The 20197-nt window shown below is 45.0% G+C and overlaps 1 protein-coding gene across 1 annotated transcript in view; it reads right to left on the minus strand.

The window, feature by feature from the left end:
• Nucleotides 1-20197, minus strand: part of LOC311519031 (putative tubulin polyglutamylase TTLL2) — a 47214-nt gene that overhangs the window by 8421 nt on the left and 18596 nt on the right. The window contains exons 7-8 of the mRNA XM_084625187.1: nt 15441-15576; nt 13293-13424 (exon numbers count right to left, since the gene is read on the minus strand). Of these exons, the coding sequence (XP_084481313.1) occupies nt 13293-13424; nt 15441-15576 (268 nt within the window). The remainder of the gene's footprint in view (nt 1-13292; nt 13425-15440; nt 15577-20197) is intronic.

A 20197-nucleotide genomic window follows, 5' to 3' on the forward strand; every position in this document is an offset into this window, starting at 1 on the left:
ACATATTGGGGTTGCTCAGCATGCGACCAGAATGGGCACTCATTAACCTCATACAGGTGGAGTCAGTGATAGAAGCCTACTGGGGTGAACGCAGTTATTGCTGGTGGCATTATAATAGATTGGCCATCAGCCAAGCGTGAGTTGAGAGGGGATGGTGATTCCAAGTGAGTCCTGCCTCTGGTTCAGTTCATTCCATCCAAACATGATTCGCCTGCTTACTACCCAGTCAACCAAAGCAAGGCTTGTGGAATGTTCCTCTGGAAGGCCAGAAGCTTCGTGCCACAGTGATACCAACTGTCACTTTGTTTTCCCACTGGAGCACAGAGGCCTCCCTGGCTCAGCCCCCTACCAATATTTTGATGTCTTGAGTCGTGCTACAGCACAGGCTCGGTTTATTAACTTTATATTAAATCACCACAGTTCTAACTCACTTATGGGGTTTGCTCATCTATGGCCTAATTGAAAAGTTCAGGCTGCATAGATCAAGTCTGATAGTTGCCTCTGCCAGACAGCTCAGCCGTGTTATTCGCATATGAGGCTATCATATGCTTCACCTCACTCTGCCCTGACTAAGGCTTCTCAAATTAACTGTCAAGCTGGGTATGTTTATGGCTCCCATTGCCATACTATCTGAACTTATTCTCGCAATACCCCTGTGAGGGAGAGGTGTAATTATCCCCATTTTACAGAGTTGGAGCTGAAGCACCGAGATATGTGACTTGCCTATGTCACACTGGAAGTCTGTGACAGAGCCACTAACTAAACACAAATCTCCAGTCCAGTGCCTGACCCACAAGACCATCCTTCCAGTTCTGACTCTGCCTCACCTGTGCTGAGATTCCCAGATACCAGCACCATCCAGTTGCTTACTGCCTGCTTCATTCATTGTAACTTCAGTTGGAATCTATGTTGTCTGTGGCAGGCCATTGTGGTGTCATTGCTTGACATGTCCACAGCATGAAAAATATCCAGATAGTTTTGGAAGGAAGGAGAGGAGGTAACTGAAAGTATTTCGATAGTATGGTGATAGAAAAAACCTGCTGTATCAACAGATGCAAAGTTGCATGCACACAAATGGACATTGGGCTGAAGGACACTAAGACAGCATGCAAGCTCTGTGCATGCAAAATGGGGTAGTGTGTTATCACCTGTGTATTTGCAGTGAGTGTGTTTGATACGTAAAGGGCAAGTTGAAGATGAAATAAAGATTCTGCATTCTGGGGAAGCAACACCTGTTAAGAATATGCAACAGAACGGTAAAGGAGTCAGGAGGTAAACTAGATGTTATTGAAAGTCCATCTGTAATCACTGAATGTATGGTGAACATTCCTGAGGATTCCACTGCTATAATAGTTTAGTCACAAATATAATGAACAAAGTGATTAATTACAAGCCTTTTTTCAGAATTGACAGAGCCATCAGGGAGGCAGAGCTGTAAAGGAGCTCGCCTGTTTTTGTTTGTTTGTTTGTTGTTTTTTTGCTAGACATAATGAATTATACTTAATTATAAACTAGAAGGTAAATAAAGGTATAATATGGAACGCTAGACAGAACATGAGTGAAATCTGGACAGGAATCCTGGTACTAGAAAATACTATTTGAGGAAGGAAAGTGGTGTGAGAAAAAAATTGTAAAAAGGAATACTTCGGGGGGGTTTCCCACATTAATCTGATTATTTCTTTCTATCTTCTTGTTACATCCACATTTGTTTTTATTTCATTAATGCCTCACTCTCATGGTGCAGTTAATAATTGAACCTATTAGTCTCAAATGTTAGATTTCATGGTATTACACAGTTTATCTTACAATGTCATTTGTTTCCAGGTGTGTGCTAATCCTGAGGATTGGTAGTCAGTGTCTTCAATTTTTCTTCTCTTACATTTTGTTTGCTTTACAAAAAGGATTATTTCTGCTGTTACACGACTAATAATAATCATTGATTTTGGACAATACCCACCTGCCAAGGTGCTGGGGACACTGTTCAATAATTTAATGATAGCACAAAATAATCCCAACAATGTAATAAAATTCCAAACAAAAATAAAATGGGGTTGGGGAAACCCTGCATGGTACTTAGCAGGAGGGACAAGGTGACTGTGGTTATGATTTTTTTTAGAAATGTTGATGACCGACATTTTGAGTGGGGGTTGTTTTAAAGTGGCAAGGGAGGAGGTGAAGAAAGGAACAATAGAATCATAGAATATCAGGGTTGGAAGGGACCTCAGGAGGTCATCTAGTCCAACCCCCTGCTCAAAGCAGGACCAATCCCCAATTAAATCATCCCAGCCAGAGCTTTGTCAAGCCTGACCTTAAAAACTTCTAAGGAAGGAGATTCTACCACCTCCCTAGGTAACGCATTCCAGTGTTTCACCACCCTCCTAGTGAAAAAGTTTTTCCTAATATCCAACCTAAACCTCCCCCACTGCAACTTGAGACCATTACTCCTTGTCCTGTCCTCTTCTACCACTGAGAATAGTCTAGATCCATCCTCTTTGGAACCACCTCTCAGGTACTTGAAAGCAGATATCAAATCCCCCCTCATTCTTCTCTTCTGCAGACTAAACAATCCCAGTTCCCTCAGCCTCTCCTCATAAGTCATGTGTTCCAGACCCCTAATCATTTTTGTTGCCCTTCGCTGGACTCTCTCCAATTTATCCACATCCTTCCTATAGTGCGGGGCCCAAAACTGGACACAGTACTCCAGATGAGGCCTCACCAATGTCCAACAGAGGGGAACGATCACGTCCCTCGATCTGCTGGCTATGCCCCTACTTTATACATCTCAAAATGCCATTGGCCTTCTTGGCAACAAGGGCACACTGTTGACTCATATCCAGCTTCTCGTCCACTGTCACCCCTAGGTCCTTTTCCGCAGAACTGCTGCCTAGCCATTTGGTCCCTAGTCTGTAGCGGTGCATTGGATTCTTCCGTCCTAAGTGCAGGACCCTGCACTTATCCTTGTTGAACCTCATCAGATTTCTTTTGGCCCAATCCTCCAATTTGTCTAGGTCCCTCTGTATCTTATCCCTACCCTCCAGCGTATCTACCACTCCTCCTAGTTTAGTATCATCCGCAAATTTGCTGAGAGTGCAATCCACACCATCCTCCAGATCATTTATGAAGATATTGAACAAAACCGGCCCCAGGACCGACCCTTGGGGCACTCCACTTGATACCGGCTGCCATCTAGACATGGAGCCATTGATCACTACCTGTTGAGCCCAACAATCTAGCCAACTTTCTACCCACCTTATAGTGCATTCATCCAGCCCATACTTCTTTAACTTGCTGACAAGAATACTGTAGGAGACCGTGTCAAAAGCTTTGCTAAAGTCAAGAAACAATACATCCACTGCTTTCCCTTCATCCACAGAACCAGTAATCTCATCGTAGAAGGCGATTAGATTAGTCAGGCATGACCTTCCCTTGGTGAATCCATGCTGACTGTTCCTGATCACTTTCCTCTCGTGTAAGTGCTTCAGGATTGATTCCTTGAGGACCTGCTCCATGATTTTTCCGGGGACTGAGGTGAGGCTGACTGGCCTGTAGTTCCCAGGATCCTCCTTCTTCCCTTTTTTAAAGATTGGCACTACATTAGCCTTTTTCCAGTCATCCAGGACTTCCCCCGTTCGGCACGAGTTTTCAAAGATAATGGCCAATGGCTCTGCAATCACAGCCGCCAATTCCTTTAGCACTCTCTGATGCAACGCATCCGGCCCCATGGACTTGTGCACATCCAGCTTTTCTAAATAGTCCCTAACCACCTCTTTCTCCACAGAGGGCTGGCCACCTACTCCCCATGCTGTGATGCCCAGCGCAGCAGTCTGGGAGCTGACCTTGTTCGTGAAGACAGAGGCAAAAAAAGCATTGAGTACATTAGCTTTTTCCACATCCTCTGTCACTAGGTTGCCTCCCTCATTCAGTAAGGGGCCCACACTATCCTTGGCTTTCTTCTTATTGCCAACATACCTGAAGAAACCCTTTTTGTTACTCTTAACATCTCTTGCTAGCTGCAGCTCCAGGTGTGATTTGGCCTTCCTGATTTCACTCTTGCATGCCCGAGCAATATTTTTATACTCTTCCCTGGTCATTTGTCCAATCTTCCACTTCTTGTAAGCTTCTATTTTTGTTTAAGATCTGCAAGGATTTCACCGTTAAGGCAAGCTGGTCGCCTGCCATATTTACTATTCTTTTGACACATCGGGATGGTTTGTCCCTGTAACCTCAATAGGGATTCCTTGAAATACAGCCTGCTCTCCTGGACTCCTTTTTCCTTCATGTTATTCCCCCAGAGGATCCTACCCATCAGTTCCCTGAGGGAGTCCAAGTCTGCTTTCCTGAAGTCCAGGGTCCGTATTCTGCTGCTTACCTTTCTTCCCTGTGTCAGGGTCCTGAACTCAACCAACTCATGGTCACTGCCTCCCAGATTCCCATCCATTTTTGCTTCCCCCACTAATTCTTCCCGGTTTGTGAGCAGCAGGTCAAGAAAAGCTCCCCGCAGTTGGCTCCTCTAGCACTTGCACCAGGAAATTGTCCCCTACATTTTCCAAAAACTTCCTGGATTGTCTATGCACCGCTGTAGTGCTCTCCCAGCAGATATCAGGAAGATTAAAGTCGCCCATGAGAACCAGGGCGTTTTGATCTAGTAGCTTCTGCGAGTTGCCGGAAGAAAGCCTCATCCACCTCATCCCCCTGGTCCGGTGATCTATAGCAGACTCCCACCACTACATCACTCTTCTTGCTCACACTTCTAAACTTAAGCCAGAGGCACTCAGGTTTTTCTGCAGTTTCATACCGGAGCTCTGAGCAGTCATACTGCTCCCTTACATACAGTGCTACTCCCCCACCTTTTCTGCCCTGCCTGTCCTTCCTAAACAGTTTATAACCATCCATGACAGTACTCCAGTCATGTGAGTTATCCCACCAAGTCTCTGTTATTCCAATCACGTCATAATTCCTTGACATCACCAGGACCTCCAGTTCTCCCTGCTTGTTTCCAAGGCTTTGTGCATTTGTATATAGGTACTTGAGATAGCCTGCTGATCGCCCCTCATTCTAGTATGAGGTAGGAGCCCTCCCCTCACAGACGTTCCTGCCTGTGCTTCCTCCCGGTATCCCGCTTTCCCACTTACCTCAGGGCTTTGGTCTCCTTCCCGCGGTGAACCTAGTTTAAAGCCCTCCTCACTAGGTTAGCCAGCCTGTTCGCAAAGATGCTCTTCTCTCTCTTCGTCTCTGCCCAGCACTTCTCCTTCATGCAACACCATCCCATGGTCAAAGAATCCAAAGCCTTCTCTCTGACACCACCTGCGTAGCCATTCATTGACTTCCACGATTCGACGGTCCCTACCCAGGCCTTTTCCTTCCACGGGGAGGATGGACGAGAATACCCCCTGCGCCTCAAACTCCTTTATCCTTCTTCCCAGAGCCACGTAGTTCACAGTGATCCGCTCAAGGTCATTCTTGGCAGTATCATTGGTGCCCACGTGGAGAAGCGGGAAGGGGTAGTGATCCGAGGGCTTGATGAGTCTCGGCATTCTCTCCGTCACATCGCGAATCTTAGCCCCTAAGAAGGGATGAAGGCATGAGTACCAGGATGCAAGGACCACAGTGGCACAGACACAATTGTCTGCTGTCCTAAGGCATAATGGAGTAGATATTGCGGAGTGCAAATACACATGAAGACAGCTCAGATAGAATTCTTAAATATTGTAGAGCCAGGGCCTACACCATTAAGGTTTTAAAGACCAACAAGGCCAACTACAAGTTCTCTGTGGTTACAGACAGCAAGTGTAAAAAAAAAAATTCAAATAGAGGATGAGAATAGTATGATCACAGATACTCTTAGGCACACAGTGCTGCATTCTGCACAAGCTACAAGCAATGGAGCAGCCTTTCATCAAAACTAGGTGGGAAGGAACTGCAATAATTTAGGTTTGTGTTCATGAGAGTCGATGTTGTTATGATGAGGTAGTTATAAATAGGGGTCCACTCACATGAGTGACCCTTGAAAAATGCTGAGCACACTCTATGCCCATTGATGTCAGTGGGAACTGAAAGGTGTAGCTCATTCATTTTGCACCACTGGATCAGAACCTTTTGTATCCTATCTAATAAAAAGGTCTTTCATCATGTTTAATAAAATGTTATTTGTGAAAAAAAAATCCAATACAATTTTTAAAAAAATAATTTTTCATTATTAGTAAGAGTTTGAGTGAAATGACAAAGTCAGATAACCTTTTAAAAAACAGAGGTATGAAAGGAGATTTATTCCTATTTCTTTATATTAGACTGACCAGGAAAACAGTTCCTTTATATTCTTCTAAAATCTGATTGAACACTTTGAATCTCCCTTAAAGAAATCAGTTGTGCTGAGCTGCCCAGAATTCTTTGTTTCTACCGCTCTGATCCTGTTGGGTTTAAAGACGTGTTTGCTGGACTACAGATCCTGTTATTTCCTCCTTCACAGTGGTAGGTTTTCCAGGCAAGTCCTTTGCTTCCAGGTATTCAACTGTCCCATACGTCGCTATGGCCACCACCAGCACAGCCATTACGATGTACAGTTTGACGTAAACATGAAAGAAGGTGCTGTATCCAAAAGCGATGACAAATCCCAATGACTCCCATAGTCGATAATTAGCGAAGGCTGCCTCTTTGTGTTTCTCAAATAAAACTCCATAGAGTGCTGCAAAGAAAGAGAGATGATCTTTGTGATGGTAAGTCTGAACACATTCTATATTTCCTACAACATGAGCTATATTTCCTTCCCTGTGGTCAAATCACAGGAAAATACAAGCTTGTAATTTAGTCTTCTCTGTCATGCAAACTGTATCCCATAGTGTTATAAGAAGTTAAATAATACAGGTAACTTGGTGAATATATCCTAGCGGGGGGTCGGGGGAGACAGCTATAGGCAAGGAAGAAAGGATGTTTTCTGTTGAAGTTTGAAATGAGGTGGCAGGAAGCTTATTCTAGACACCAAGAGCCATGAAGCAGAAGGCTCTTACATAAAGTGATGAGAACATAAGAAGGGAGAGGAGGACAGTGCTAGATGCAGTGAGGAGGTAGGATGAGGAGTAGAATGAGAAGCTTGATCTAGGTATTTATATGGCCTATAGTGTTTCAGTGTAAGATCAATGACGTGGGCTGAGCCCAGTCCATAGAGTCTCATACAACAAAGAGGGCAGTTTTGTCTTGATGGGTGGTAGAACATTCAGTGTAAATTTGCATTTCTGGCTTGTGTTAGAGTCACAAAAATCTCTTCCTGCTGAAGTTGCTCTCAAAAAGTCAGGGTGAGCTGTGAGAGATGTTTAACCTCCCAAAGGGTATCATCTCATCATCTGGGCAGTAGAACCTTGCTAATTCATGCCAATTGCAAGGGGACACTTATTGGATTTTACAAATTAGTGAGTAAGCGAACACGGGTGGTAAGAAATCAAGGCTAGTGCATCACCAAATGTATATTTCATTAACCTGGATCAGTGTAGGTTAGTATTAATGATCTTCCTTCACAGGATACAAGTAAATGCCCTGAACTACATTTTGTAAAAGTCATGATGTTTTAGTAACAAGGGACCTTGCTACAATGCTTTGTAATTAATTCTGAAAAGGGGTGAAAATTATCAGATTCTTGGATTAAGGAAGTGAGAATTAGTACAAACAATATTTGCTAATATAATAGTATTTCTGAGTGTAAAAAGTTTGGATTTTAGAAGGGTTTTTTCTTGTTTGTTCAGGAGGGGGTTGTGGGTTTTGTTGCAAGCAGAGCTAGGTGCCTAACTCCATCAGAGGGGCAGGATTTAGGACACAATCCTCTCATTGGCATCTTCCATTGGCTAGTGTAGGCCCCTCCTAGCATGCTGGCTTTTGTAGATCCCATTCTCAGGTGCCTATCTCTCCCTATTCATTGTATAGGGAGCCTAGATGCCTGTCATAAATATAAAGGGAAGGGTAAACACCTTTAAATCCCTCCTGGCCAGAGGAAAAACCCTTTCACCTGTAAAGGGTTAAGAAGCTAAGATAACCTTGCTGGCACCTGACCAAAATGACCAGTGAGGAGACAAGATACTTTCAAAGCTGGGGGGGGGGAGAAAACAAAGGGTTCTCTCTGTCTGTGTGTTGCTTTTGCTGGGACCAGAACAGGAATGCAGATCAGAACTCCTATAAAGAGTTAATGAGCAATCTAGTTAGATATGCGTTAGATTCTGTTTTGTTTAAATGGCTGATAAAATCAGTTGTGCTGAATGGAATGTATATTCCTGTTTTTGTGTCTTTTTGTAACTTAAGGTTTTGCCTAGAGGGATTCTCTATGTTTTGAATCTGATTACCCTGTAAGGTATTTACCATCCTGATTTTACAGAGGTGATTCTTTTACTTTTTCTTTAATTAAAACTCTTCTTTTAAGAATCTGATTGCTTTTTTATTGTTCTTAAGATCCAAGGGTTTGGGTCTGTGTTCACCTATGCAAATTGGTGAGGATTTTTATCAAGCCTTCCCCAGGAAAGGGGGTGTAGGGTTTGGGAGGGGAAAGATGTTTCCAAGCAGGCTCCTTCCCTATTATATATTTGTTAGACGCTTGGTGGTTGTAGCAATAAAGTCCAAGGGCAAAAGATAAAATAGTTTGTATCTTGGGGAAGTTTTAACCTAAGCTGGTAAAAATAAGCTTAGGGGGTTTTTCATGCAGGTCCCCACATCTGTACCCTAGAGTTCAGAGTGGGGAAGGAACCTTGACAATGCCTAACCCAGAATTTGTGGATTCCAATGATTTTCTAGGCGCCTAAAAGTTAAGTGTTGCAACACTCAGCATGGCAATGCCTAAGGCCAGATCCTTAAAGGTAATTAGGCACCTTACTGTGAGAGATTAATGGATGTGAGCTGCCTGAATAGGTCTGAGGGTCTGGGACTATGTCCCTTTGTAAATCTGGACCTGTAACTCTAACTTCTCGGTTGAACATGTGCTAAGAGCTGGGCATAGGTCACACAGGAACCTGAGGCTGGTGTCTCATCCTAGGCCCTAACAAATGGTTGTCCATAGCATAAAACTGTTGCACACAGTTTGGCACAAATTGGCAGGTCAGTCTGAGGTGCCCCGGCAGCGCTGTGCTTCCTTGGTGAAATGCCTGATTCCACTGGGCAGGAACAGCCCCTTGCTTTTAGCAGCACAAGCCCCGACCTCATTTTTCCAGTAGTTCCCTTACCTCCTTTCCCCCTGTTTACAACTAGGAATGGGCACAAACTGGGGCTGCTGAACCTAGTGTGAGCACCAGTGCTGTCAGCGTTCCAGACTGATTCACATCGTTTCTAAAGAGGCAGGCGAGGCTGGAAAGAATTTTATTTTGCTACCCTCTACTTGGTTGTCCTGTGCTACACAATTGTTGTTGAAGAACTGCAATTATTAGCAGGAAGGGACTGTGTTCAGTTTAGATAAGAGAGGGTGCTGCATACTCTAAAATGGAACAGATTCCATTCAGAATAACTAGGGACACACACAACCACAACCACCCAGCCACTCAGAAATATTAAAAAATATATATAAGGATATAGGTGAAAGGATTCATTCCGTTCTAATTAATATCCTGTAGGGGGAACCCTTGATCCGTATTAGAGTACATCTCCATACAAGGTCAAAGTAAATCTCTGATGATCTCATAAGCCCTAATTGTGCAGCACAACCTGGTAGTTTTACTCAGTTTTTACTCAGCCTTTAAGATCCCAATGGACTTCAATGGGGGTTTGCCAGAGTAAGAAATGCAAGATTTGTCCTTTAAACTATTATTGTAAAAGGCATGAATCTCGACTCAGACTGCTGTAAATCAGGAGTAATTCTGGTGAAGGCAGTGGTGTTACACCTGTGCAAAACTGATGTAGGTGAGAGGAGAATCAGGCCAATATAGGACTCCTGAACAGATTCATATAATACTGGAGATCCCATGGTGTGATGCAGCATTATGATGTAATAACATTGCATCTCTCCATGAAGGGGTAATGTTATCATCAGTGATGCCATGTGACCATGTGAAGATGCAAATTATTGTCCTGTTGTGATATTATTTTGTCCTGCAGCATAGCTAAAGATAATAATAATAATAAGAAAAGATATAGGGGGTTTGTACATGCATAAAGAACACTTATTGTGCTTCCTGGTCAAACACTAAATGTGGACTTGGTTGATGACCTTCCAGGAACTTAGGAAAGAAGGTGGCACCTGTACTAGCGGACAGTACATAACAGTGGGGAACCATGCCGCTGCACCACAAGGCTCATTAGTCACAGTCGCTCATTCTACACCAATATGAAGCACCATCCGTTGTCAGTGTCTACTCTGTGGTTAGGAACTGCCAACCCTCCTCAACCTCCTTCTATGACCGTGGGCACTTCCCTCCTGTTTTTTTCTTTCTCTCTGCTGTAAGGACGTGCAGCCACTTTTAAGGGAGATGCAGCCCAAGCCTCCTGTTTTTGGGCCATGGCCCCTTTAGGGCCAGGCATTCTGAAGGATGTGCTATCCAGAAGGAGCAAGTCGCGGCGTGCAAGGCTTGCTGGGAAAGAGGGAAGCAGGATAAAAGACAGAACCTGTTCCTCAGTAAAAGGAGAGCCTGAGGATGAAACAAGACCTGCTGCATGGTTAAGAAAGCTGGGGAAGAAGCCTGGGAAAGGTGAGCTGAAGAGGCAGGACCCCCATGGATCCGTATATTGTTCAAGGCAGGAGATGATGGACGATGGCTCTAGACTTTTCTCAATGGTAGCAGATGACAGAACGACGAGTAATGGTCTCAAGTTGCAGTGGGGGAGGTTTAGATTGGATATTAGGAAAAACTTTTTCACTAAGAGGGTGGTGAAACACTGCAATGCGTTACCTAGGGAGGTGGTAGAATCTCCTTCCTTAGAGGTTTTTAAGGTCAGGCTTGACAAAGCCCTGGCTGGGATGATTTAACTGGGAATTGGTCCTGCTTTGAGCAGGGGGTTGGACTAGATGACCTTCAGGGGTCCCTTCCAACCCTGATATTCTATGATTCTATGAATGAACTGTTTAAACCAGGGAGGGCAAATAACTATTGATATCAACCTTAGCTCAGCAGGTGTGAACCTGGATACGAGAGGTGGTGATTTAGACTTATGTTGGATGCAGGAGAAGGATGTGGCCTGGCATGAGAGAAGAGGTGTGGGTGTGTATCCTGCTGTGTGCACCTGCTCTCATTTAGGGCTCCCCAGGGGGGGATGTTCCAGAGTGGGTGAGAGGAAGCCCCACCTTTCATTCCCCTGTATCTAAGGGGAAGACTGTGGATCTTGGGAAGAGGATTATGGCCTGAGCAGGGCAAAGGAACTGTGTTTTGTTTCCTTTGGCCTATTTGGAACCGTGAAAGGGTAGAGCATTTATTTAGCCAGAGGGTCAACTCATCCAAACTACCCAACCAACCAGAGGGAAGCTGAAGCACTACAGGGGAAGGGAGGCCCAGCTACACAATCTGACATAGAACCTGGTAGGCCAGCCATGTCATACTCCCCCATCTCACCTTCGGGAGGGTCAGCCAGCACCTGTAACACTATGTTAATAGCCAGATCTGAATTATAGTTGCAGTTGAAAAAAATTAAGAAATGGAGAGAAAAGAAACACATGATAAGATAGGAGAGCACTTGTGATGGGGTATACCAGACCCTCTAAGGCCCTGTCACACCCCACCCCAGAAAAGGGCAGTGGAGAGGGTCCTCCACGCTGCCTAGAGCAGCTGTGTGGGACACCACCAATCAGGGCTAGCAGCCTAGTATAAGAAGAGCTGCAGGGCCAGATGAAGTTCAGTTCCTTGCTGGAGCTGTAGGAGTGTGGCTGGCTGGCTGGCTGGCAGATGGACTGACTGACCTACAGAACCCTGGACAGGGCAGTGTGGACAGAAGCCAGGGAGCGCGAGAAGGAGCTCTGAGCTGGTTGCTCGGACTCCATTAGGACAAGGCCCTGAGGTAAGGGTGAAGATGGTGGGGGCTGCGGGGAAGTGGCCCAGAGGAATTAGAAAAGCCCTGTGACATAGATAAAGGGATACAGCGGACGGGCTGTTATCTACAGGGTCCCTGGGCTGCGACCTGGAGTAGTGGGTGGGCTCAGGTCCCCTCCATTAGCCACTGGGGGGAAGCGGCCTGGACATTGAGGCACCCTAAAGAGGCAACTGACCTATAGTGGCCCAGCTAGACAGCTGCAGCCAGAAGGCCCAAGAAGAGCGCGAAGACATTGTCACCAGGGAGGGAGCCCTGGGGCACTATCCTGGAGCAGGGACAAGCTAAGGGCTTGTCTACACGGGCACTTTACAGCGCTGCAACTTTCTTGCTTAGGGGTGTGAAAAAACACACCACCCCCCGAGCGCAGCAAGTTTCAGCGCTGTAAAGTGCCAGTGTAGACAGTGCCCCAGCGCTGGGAGCCAGGCTCCCAGCACCAGTAGCTATGTCCCTTGTGGAGGTGGGTTTTGTAGAGCGCTGAGAGAGCTCTTGACTACACAAGCCAAGTTACACAAGCCATGTTAAAGCGCTGCAGCAGTGTAGACTAGCCCTGAGAGAGAGACTTTGCAGTCACTGGCAATGCACTCAGCCAAGGGGGTGCTCGTGAGAGGTGGGTGTGCCTCGTTACAGCACTTAAACTGTGTCTTGCTTGTGGCAGGCTATGGAAAATCTTGCCAGCACAGGTTGGGATATTCAGTTAGCAAGGCTAAGATTGGTGGTTGTTAGACTTTACGTGTTCAAAGGCAGTCCCGCAGGCCACCAGAGTGCATGACTCTTTCTTGATTTGTCCTGTTTTTAATCTTTAGGTTGTGTGTGCCCCCGTCTCTAAAAAGAAGAGCCTCCTTTATTCTCAGCAGAGTGAGGTATCGAAAGATATTAATATTTAGAGTTTTGAGAACATTTGCATTAACTGTTTATCTCAGATGTCAGTATATATGCAGGCCATGTCTACAATGATAGCTCTATATTACAACCTGGGTATTAACTTAATTACCTCCAAATTTTGACTTTCCTTCTGGAATTTTGTGAGCATTTCAAAGATTTATTTTGATCATCCATTACCTTGTTCAAGGATGTCCCCTCCCTCCATCTTGGCTAAAGCCAGGCTAATAAGCATTTAAATTAGTTTCTCCTTCCTGAGCATTTGTTCTCATTTTTCTGACTGAAAGGAGGGTAAGCATATTTCCTGAAGCCCATCTTAAACCCATCACCATGTTTTATGCCCATGTAGAGTAAAACAGACTGCATATAAATAAAAAACATACAGAATACTATATCTCAGTGAGGTTCAGTTAGCTGTCGCTGGGACTTACCATTGGTTTGTGTCTGCCAAATGGCATCAGCTAGGCCCCAAAGAGCAGAGAATATGAAGAATACAGCAAGCTGGTTTGGGTGAGGTTTCCACAGCAATAGTGCTATTATACAGGCAAGGTTTGTAATTGCAGCTGTATGTTTAGGAGAGAGAAGGAGAAAACATAATTACTGTTATAAACTGGAAATTTCATATTAGATATACAGTGTTTCAGAGTCTACTGCAAGATTTCTTCAAACGCTATTGAATAAAATAAGGTCAGTGAACCAGGAAGGTTCCATCATCTGTACTCATCCGTTTAAAGTTACACAAAGACACTGCAATCCTCTCTTGATCATCAGTTAATATTGTACAATGAAACATTGGGAAGAGCCTGTTTTTATATAGTCATCCCAGGCCATGTCCTAAATAGAGAGGAATTCTGAGCTAATGGAGATATTAACCCAGAGGTTAAGACCTACCAATGGGAATAGCCAAGCCAATGTACCACTGAGTAGGCATACGGGACCCCAGAAGACTTTGAATCCTAATGTGATGTAGGTGTCTACTGGTAGATAACTGAAAGGATGTTTCATTCTGTTTTCCATATACTGTCCTTTAGAGAGAGATTTTTGTTTTTTTTAAGGGACCATTAAGATAATCTAAAAAGAAAAGGAGTACTAGTGGCACCGTAGAGACTAACCAATTTATTTGAGCAAAAGTTTTCGTGAGCTACAGCTCACTTCATTGGATGCATTCAGTGGAATGTAGCTCACGAAAGCTTATGTTCAAATAATTTGGTTAGTCTGTAAGGTGCCACTAGTCCTCCTTTTCTTTTTGCGAATACAGACTAACACGGCTGCTACTCTGAAAGCTGGCCTTAAGATCATCTAGGTTGCCTGTTGAAGCGGTGGCTTACATTTTATCTTTCTGCTTAGATGGAGAATGTTAGTGAATCACTGCATTTTGATCTCACACTCCAAGGTCCTGACTCAAAGCCCAGTGGAATGAGGGGTGGGTGGACAGTGGCTTTGAATCAGACCCTTATAAAGACTGTAATTTCTTTGTTTTCCTTAAGATAAAATGAGTCACCAAGAGGGAGGAATACACAAAGAGCAAAAATATGTATGGGAAAACTGAATAACTAGAACCTGCAAAGTTCTACGGTTCTATATTAAGAACTCTGAATCTCTTGTCTCTAGCTTTAAAGCTATCTTAGGGAAAATTTCTAGGGCAATGCACGTGGAATCAAGCAATGCAATTTCTATTAATAAAGGGAACCATGCTATGGAATTCAGGACAACTCATTGTATTAAACTTTCTTCAAATGGCACAGAAATCTCATTTTCAGATACTGGGCTTCAAATGAAACACTTTCCTTGATATTTTTCTGCCTTGGTAAATTATTTATTGGGACAGCCTTTTTTCAATGTCCACTGAAAGGAGCCCTTAAAATATATCCATCCCATAAGTCTTTTCTCCTCACAGTACCCTACACACTTCTCGTCCATATGCAGCACTTCATTTAGTCTAAACTGGCGCACTGAGATAGTTCTCTCTCTTGCTTTCATTTTCATTTTTCTGCACTACAAAACACATGGCAATTAGGACACAGGACTAATGTTCAAAACATATCCTGCAGTTATTAGACTGATGGCTAGTAGCCCCAAGTTCACATTTCCCCCAAGGACCACGCTAATATGTTAGCTCATCACTCACTGTGGTTTTTAACCAAAAGTAGGCCAGGAGTTTGGTCCTGACAGAGCTATTGGTAAATTCAGAACTCATTGAAGCAAATAGCAATACTGCAATGGACTTCAACAGGATCAGGATTTGGCCCAATAATGAGAGACAATCTGGCATCAGTCACATTCGTTCCAAAGAACTAACAGCTCAACCTGAGTATATAGTATCACCAAAACCAGGGTGAGCTGAGCTTGTCAACAATGGAGAGCTGCTGGACGGAGTCAATGGAATGACTTGAATATGCAGCTTAATTGCGACTCCTCTCTTCCCCAGCTCCTCTAATGAATGAAGAGTTTGCCTCCAGGTATATCTCTTCTAACTGGTAACCTATAGCATGATTCTCCCTGCCCCATGCTGTGGGAAGGGAGCACAGGATTTGTCTTACCAGATGAGATCATTGGTCCTCCAAGCAGTCTTTACATACCTAATGCAAATAGGGCTTTTCTGCCAGTTAACTGGGAAATCTTTCCAAAGAACAGAGAGCAGAGCGAATTTGTAGCTGAAAAGGAGATCATCACATAACCAACAAAATGTATCCCCAGGGCACAGGTCACATATGACTAAAGAGAAGAGAACAGACACACGGCATTATTATTCACAGACTACGACTCATCTTTGTGGCTAAAGTCAGAGGGTCTGATTCTCGGAGCTGGTGGATATTCATACCGTGTAGACATGATCAATAAAGCACAGTTCGGTATCTCCACTGTCAAGTCTCTGGAATGCTGCTGTATCTGGCCTCCAGCAACATTCCCATCCCAGTTCCCAGTGAGACCTGCACCACAGCACCAGTGTTTCTCTTAAAGGAACAAGGGCTGCATTTGGAGCCCTATTTCCCCTTCAGATCAGCCCCCACGGTAGCGTGTGATGGGGTCTACAGGCCCCATGCTGAACCAGGGCAGCGAGTAGTCAATACTGGTGCTCCCCCTCAACAGGTGCAGAGCATGTTCTCAGTGGAGGAACAGTTTAGAAGGACACTGGTAGCCCAGGAAAAGGGGGGAATGAGCTGGCACCAGGAAGCAAGGTTGATGCTGAGAGCTGTGCAAGGAATGACAACAGCTTTGTGACAGCTGCGCTAGCAGCAGGGACTTAGGCTCCCCCACCCTCCTTGGGAGTTGAAAGCCACAAGTGTGAGAGATTGACTGACTGAACAGGACACTGAGAGACTGAGGAGAGTCTGCTAAACCAGTGACCCTGTTCCAAACGGAGGAACTCCAGACTGGTAGGAAGTGACCTGGGGGTAACATAATTTGGGGTAGCTCAGTAATTGGGCTGGAAACTCTGAGAGAACCCCTAGTGCTCTGTGTTAGTACCTGATGGAGTGGGTGGGCCCAGGTCCCCCTAACTTGCCCCCCCTCCTTTGTAGTGACTGAGCTTTGGGGGGAGCAATTGGAGCATGATGAGGTGATTGAATCATATAATCATAGAATATCAGGGTTAGAAGGGACCTCAGGAGGTCATCTAGTCCGACCCCCTGCTCAAAGCAGGACCAATCTCCAACTAAATCTTCCCAGCCAGAGCTTTCTCAAGCCTGACCTTAAAAACCTCTAAGGAAGGAGATTCCACCACCCCCTGAGGTAACCCATTCCAGTGCTTCACCACCCTCCTGGTGAAAAAGTTTTTCCTAATATCCAACCTAAACCTCCCCCACTGCAACTTGAGACCATTACTCCTTGTTCTGTTATCTGCCACCACTGAGAACAGCCTAGCTCCATCCTCTTTGGAACCCCCTTTCGGTTAGTTGAAAGCAGCTATCAAATCCCCCCCTCATTCTTCTCTTCTGCAGACTAAATAATCCCAGTTCCCTCAGCCTCTCCTCATAAATCATGTGCTCCAGCCCCCTAATAATTTTTGTTGCCCTCCGCTGGACTCTTTCCAATTTTTCCACATTCTTCTTGTAGTGTGGGGCCCGAAACTGGACACAGTACTCCAGATGAGGCCTCACCAGTGTCGAATAGAGGGGAATGATGATGTCCTTCGATCCACTGGCAATGCTCCTACTTATACAGCCCAAAATTCTGTTAGCCTTCTTGGCAACAAGGGCAAACTGCTGACTCATATCCAGCTTCTCATCAACTGGAACCCCTAGCTCCTTTTCTGCAGAACTGCAGCCTAGCCACTCGGTCCCTAGTCTGTAGCGGTGCATGGGATTCTTCCGTCCTAAGTGCAGGACTCTGCACTTGTCCTTGTTGAACCTCATCAGATTTCTTTTGGCCCAATCCTCTAATTTGTCGAGGTCCTTCTGTATCCTATCCCTACCCTTCAGCGTATCTACCTCTCCTCCCAGTTTAGTATCATCTGCAAATTTGCTGAGAGTGCAATCCACACCATCCTCCAGATCATTTATGAAGATATTGAACAAAACCGGCCCCAGGACCGACCCTTGGGGCACTCCACTTGATACCGGCTGCCATCTAGACATGGAGCCATTGATCACTACCTGTTGAGCCCGACAATCTAGCCAACTTTCTATCCACCTTATAGTCCATTCATCCAGCCCATACTTATTTAACTTTCTGGGAAGAATACTGTGGGAGACCATATCAAAAGCTTTGCTAAAGTGAAGGAATAACACGTCCACTGCTTTCCCCTCATCCACAGAGCCAGTTATCTCGTCATAGAAGGCAATTAGGTTAGTCAGGCATGACTTGCCCTTGGTGAGTCCACGCTGACTGTTCCTGATCACTTTCCTCTCCTCTAAGTGCTTCAGAATTGATTCCTTGAGGACCTGCTCCATGGTTTTTCCAGGGACTGAGGTCCTCCTCCTTTCCTTTTTTAAAGATGGGCACTACATTAGCCTTTTTCCAGTCATCCTAGACCTCCCCCGATTGCCATGAGTTTTCAAAGATAATGGCCAATGGCTCTGCAATCACATCCGCCAACTCCTTTAGCACCCTCGGATGCAGTGCATCCGGCCCCATGGACTTGTGAATGTCCAGCTTTTCTAAATAGTCCTGAACCACTTCTATCTCCACAGAGAGCTGGTCACCTTCTCCCCATACTGTGTTACCCAATGCAGTAATCTGGGAGCTGACCTTGTTCGTGAAGACAGAGGCAAAAAAAGCATTGAGTACATTAGCTTTTTCCACATCGTCTGTTCACTAGGTTGCCTCCCTCATTCTGTGAGGGGCCCACACTTTCCTTGACTTTCTTCTTGTTGCTAACATACCTGAAGAAACCCTTCTTGTTACTCTTAACATCTCTTGCTAGCTGCAACTCCAGGTGTGATTTGGCCTTCCTGATTTCGCTCCTCCATGCCTGAGCAATATTTTTATACTCCTCCCTGGTCATTTGTCCAATCTTCCACTTCTTGTAAGCTGCTTTTTTGTGTTTAAGATCAGGAAGGATTTCACTGTTAAGCCAAGCTGGTCACCTGCCATATTTACTATTCTTTCTACACATCGGGATTGTTTGTTCCTGTAACCTCAATAAGGATTCTTTAAAATACAGCCAGCTCTCCTGGACTCCTTTCCCTCTCATGTTATTCTCCCAGGGGATCCTGCCCATCAGTTCCCTGAGGGAGTCAAAATCTGCTTTTCTGAAGTCCAGGGTCCGTATTCTGCTGCTCCTATCTTCCTTGTGTCAGGATCCTGAACTCGACCCTCTCATGGTCACTGCCTCCCAGGTTCCCATCCACTTTTGCTTCCCCTGCTAATTCTTCTCTGTTTGTGAGCAGCTGGTCAAGAAGAGCTCTGCCCCTAGTTGGTTCCTCCAGCACTTGCACCAGGAAATTGTCCCCTACACTTTCCAAAAACTTCCTGGATTGTCTGTGCACTGCTGTATTGCTCTCCCAAAGATATTGGGGTGATTGAAGTCCCTCATGAGAACCAGGCCCTGTGACCTAGTAACTTCTGTTCGTTGCCGGAAGAAAGCCCCGTCCACCTCATCCCCCTGGTCTGGTGGTCTATAGCAGAGTCCACAGCCAGGATGACTAGACCAGTAGAAACTGTAAGGCCATGAGCTAACCACTAGGCCATCTGGTCACTAGACTTTCTTGCTACATAGTGGCACAAAGAACTCTCTACCCTTCCTTGGCTGGGATTGGGATTTGAACTCTAATCTCCATAAAAGAGCATGGTGCACCCCCAGAAAGGGAATGGATCTTACCTATAAAAACATTCTCCTAAATGGTTATGGGATGTCACTTGATCCATTCAAGATTAGTAATGGGTGCATCCTCCCTCTCTGGTTGTGCATGGTGCCTGAAAGCTAAAGTTTCAAATGAGCAGTCTAAGAAGATGTTTAGCTCCTTCCCTATTTCAGATTACTTGAAGACTTTCTGAATGTACAGCTGACGAATAAGTCTGTTTTGTGCTGTTTTTTGAGAATGCATGTGCGGTGGGGTGGTTCTGACTCTTCCTTATCACTTCTGGCTTTTGAACATGTGCAAAATAATGTTTTGTAGCCAGCCAGCTTATAGATCAGCCATCAAGCCACTCAGTAGGATTCAACAGGATTCAACTTCACTTCACAGCCCTAACTTAGGCTCCCTATACCAGTGGTTCTCAAATTATTTGCTCACGCCCTCCTTCTTTGTGTCTAGCAGTTTATGCCCCCTGCCTGCCACACAAGTACATATACCGATAAAAAAATCAACATGCAACTCTCACTAAATATTAAAAACAGTAAGGCATTGATTCAAACAGAGCCATTTAAGCATATAGGAAATACCAACCCATGCCACCCTTACTTCTGCTCTGCTGCTGATGGCAACACTGCCTTCAGAGATGGGCGGCTGGCCAGCAGCCTCCACTCTGCCTTCAGAGCTGGGCGGCTGGAGAGCAGTGGCTGCTGGCTGGGCACCCAGCTCTGAAGGCAGTACTGATGCCAGCAGCAGCTCAGAAGTAAGGGTGGCGTGATATACCCTGAGAAGGTCTGGAGTTTTCTGAAACTTACTGTACTAGTGACTATGACAAAAATGTGAAAAGCATGTGCCAAGAGAAAAGGAAGCCTGAAGAATGACAAGAGGGCATCATAGTGTTAAAGAAGAAAAAACTTGTATTTGAACTAGTGATATTTTTGGACCTGTTCCAGAACTCAGGATGAGCTAATCAGCAATTGCTGAGTGTCCTGTATTTGCAAATCTCATGTTAGAAGTTTCTAATTTTTGTTCCAATCTTATGCTGCCTCCTGACTTCTGCCTTTTTAAAACTGCCATTGATTTATAGACATGGAAAAGAA

The sequence above is a fragment of the Lepidochelys olivacea genome (assembly GCF_965140295.1).
Source record: "Lepidochelys olivacea isolate rLepOli2 genome assembly, chromosome: 3".
Classification (NCBI taxonomy): Eukaryota; Metazoa; Chordata; order Testudines; family Cheloniidae; genus Lepidochelys; species Lepidochelys olivacea.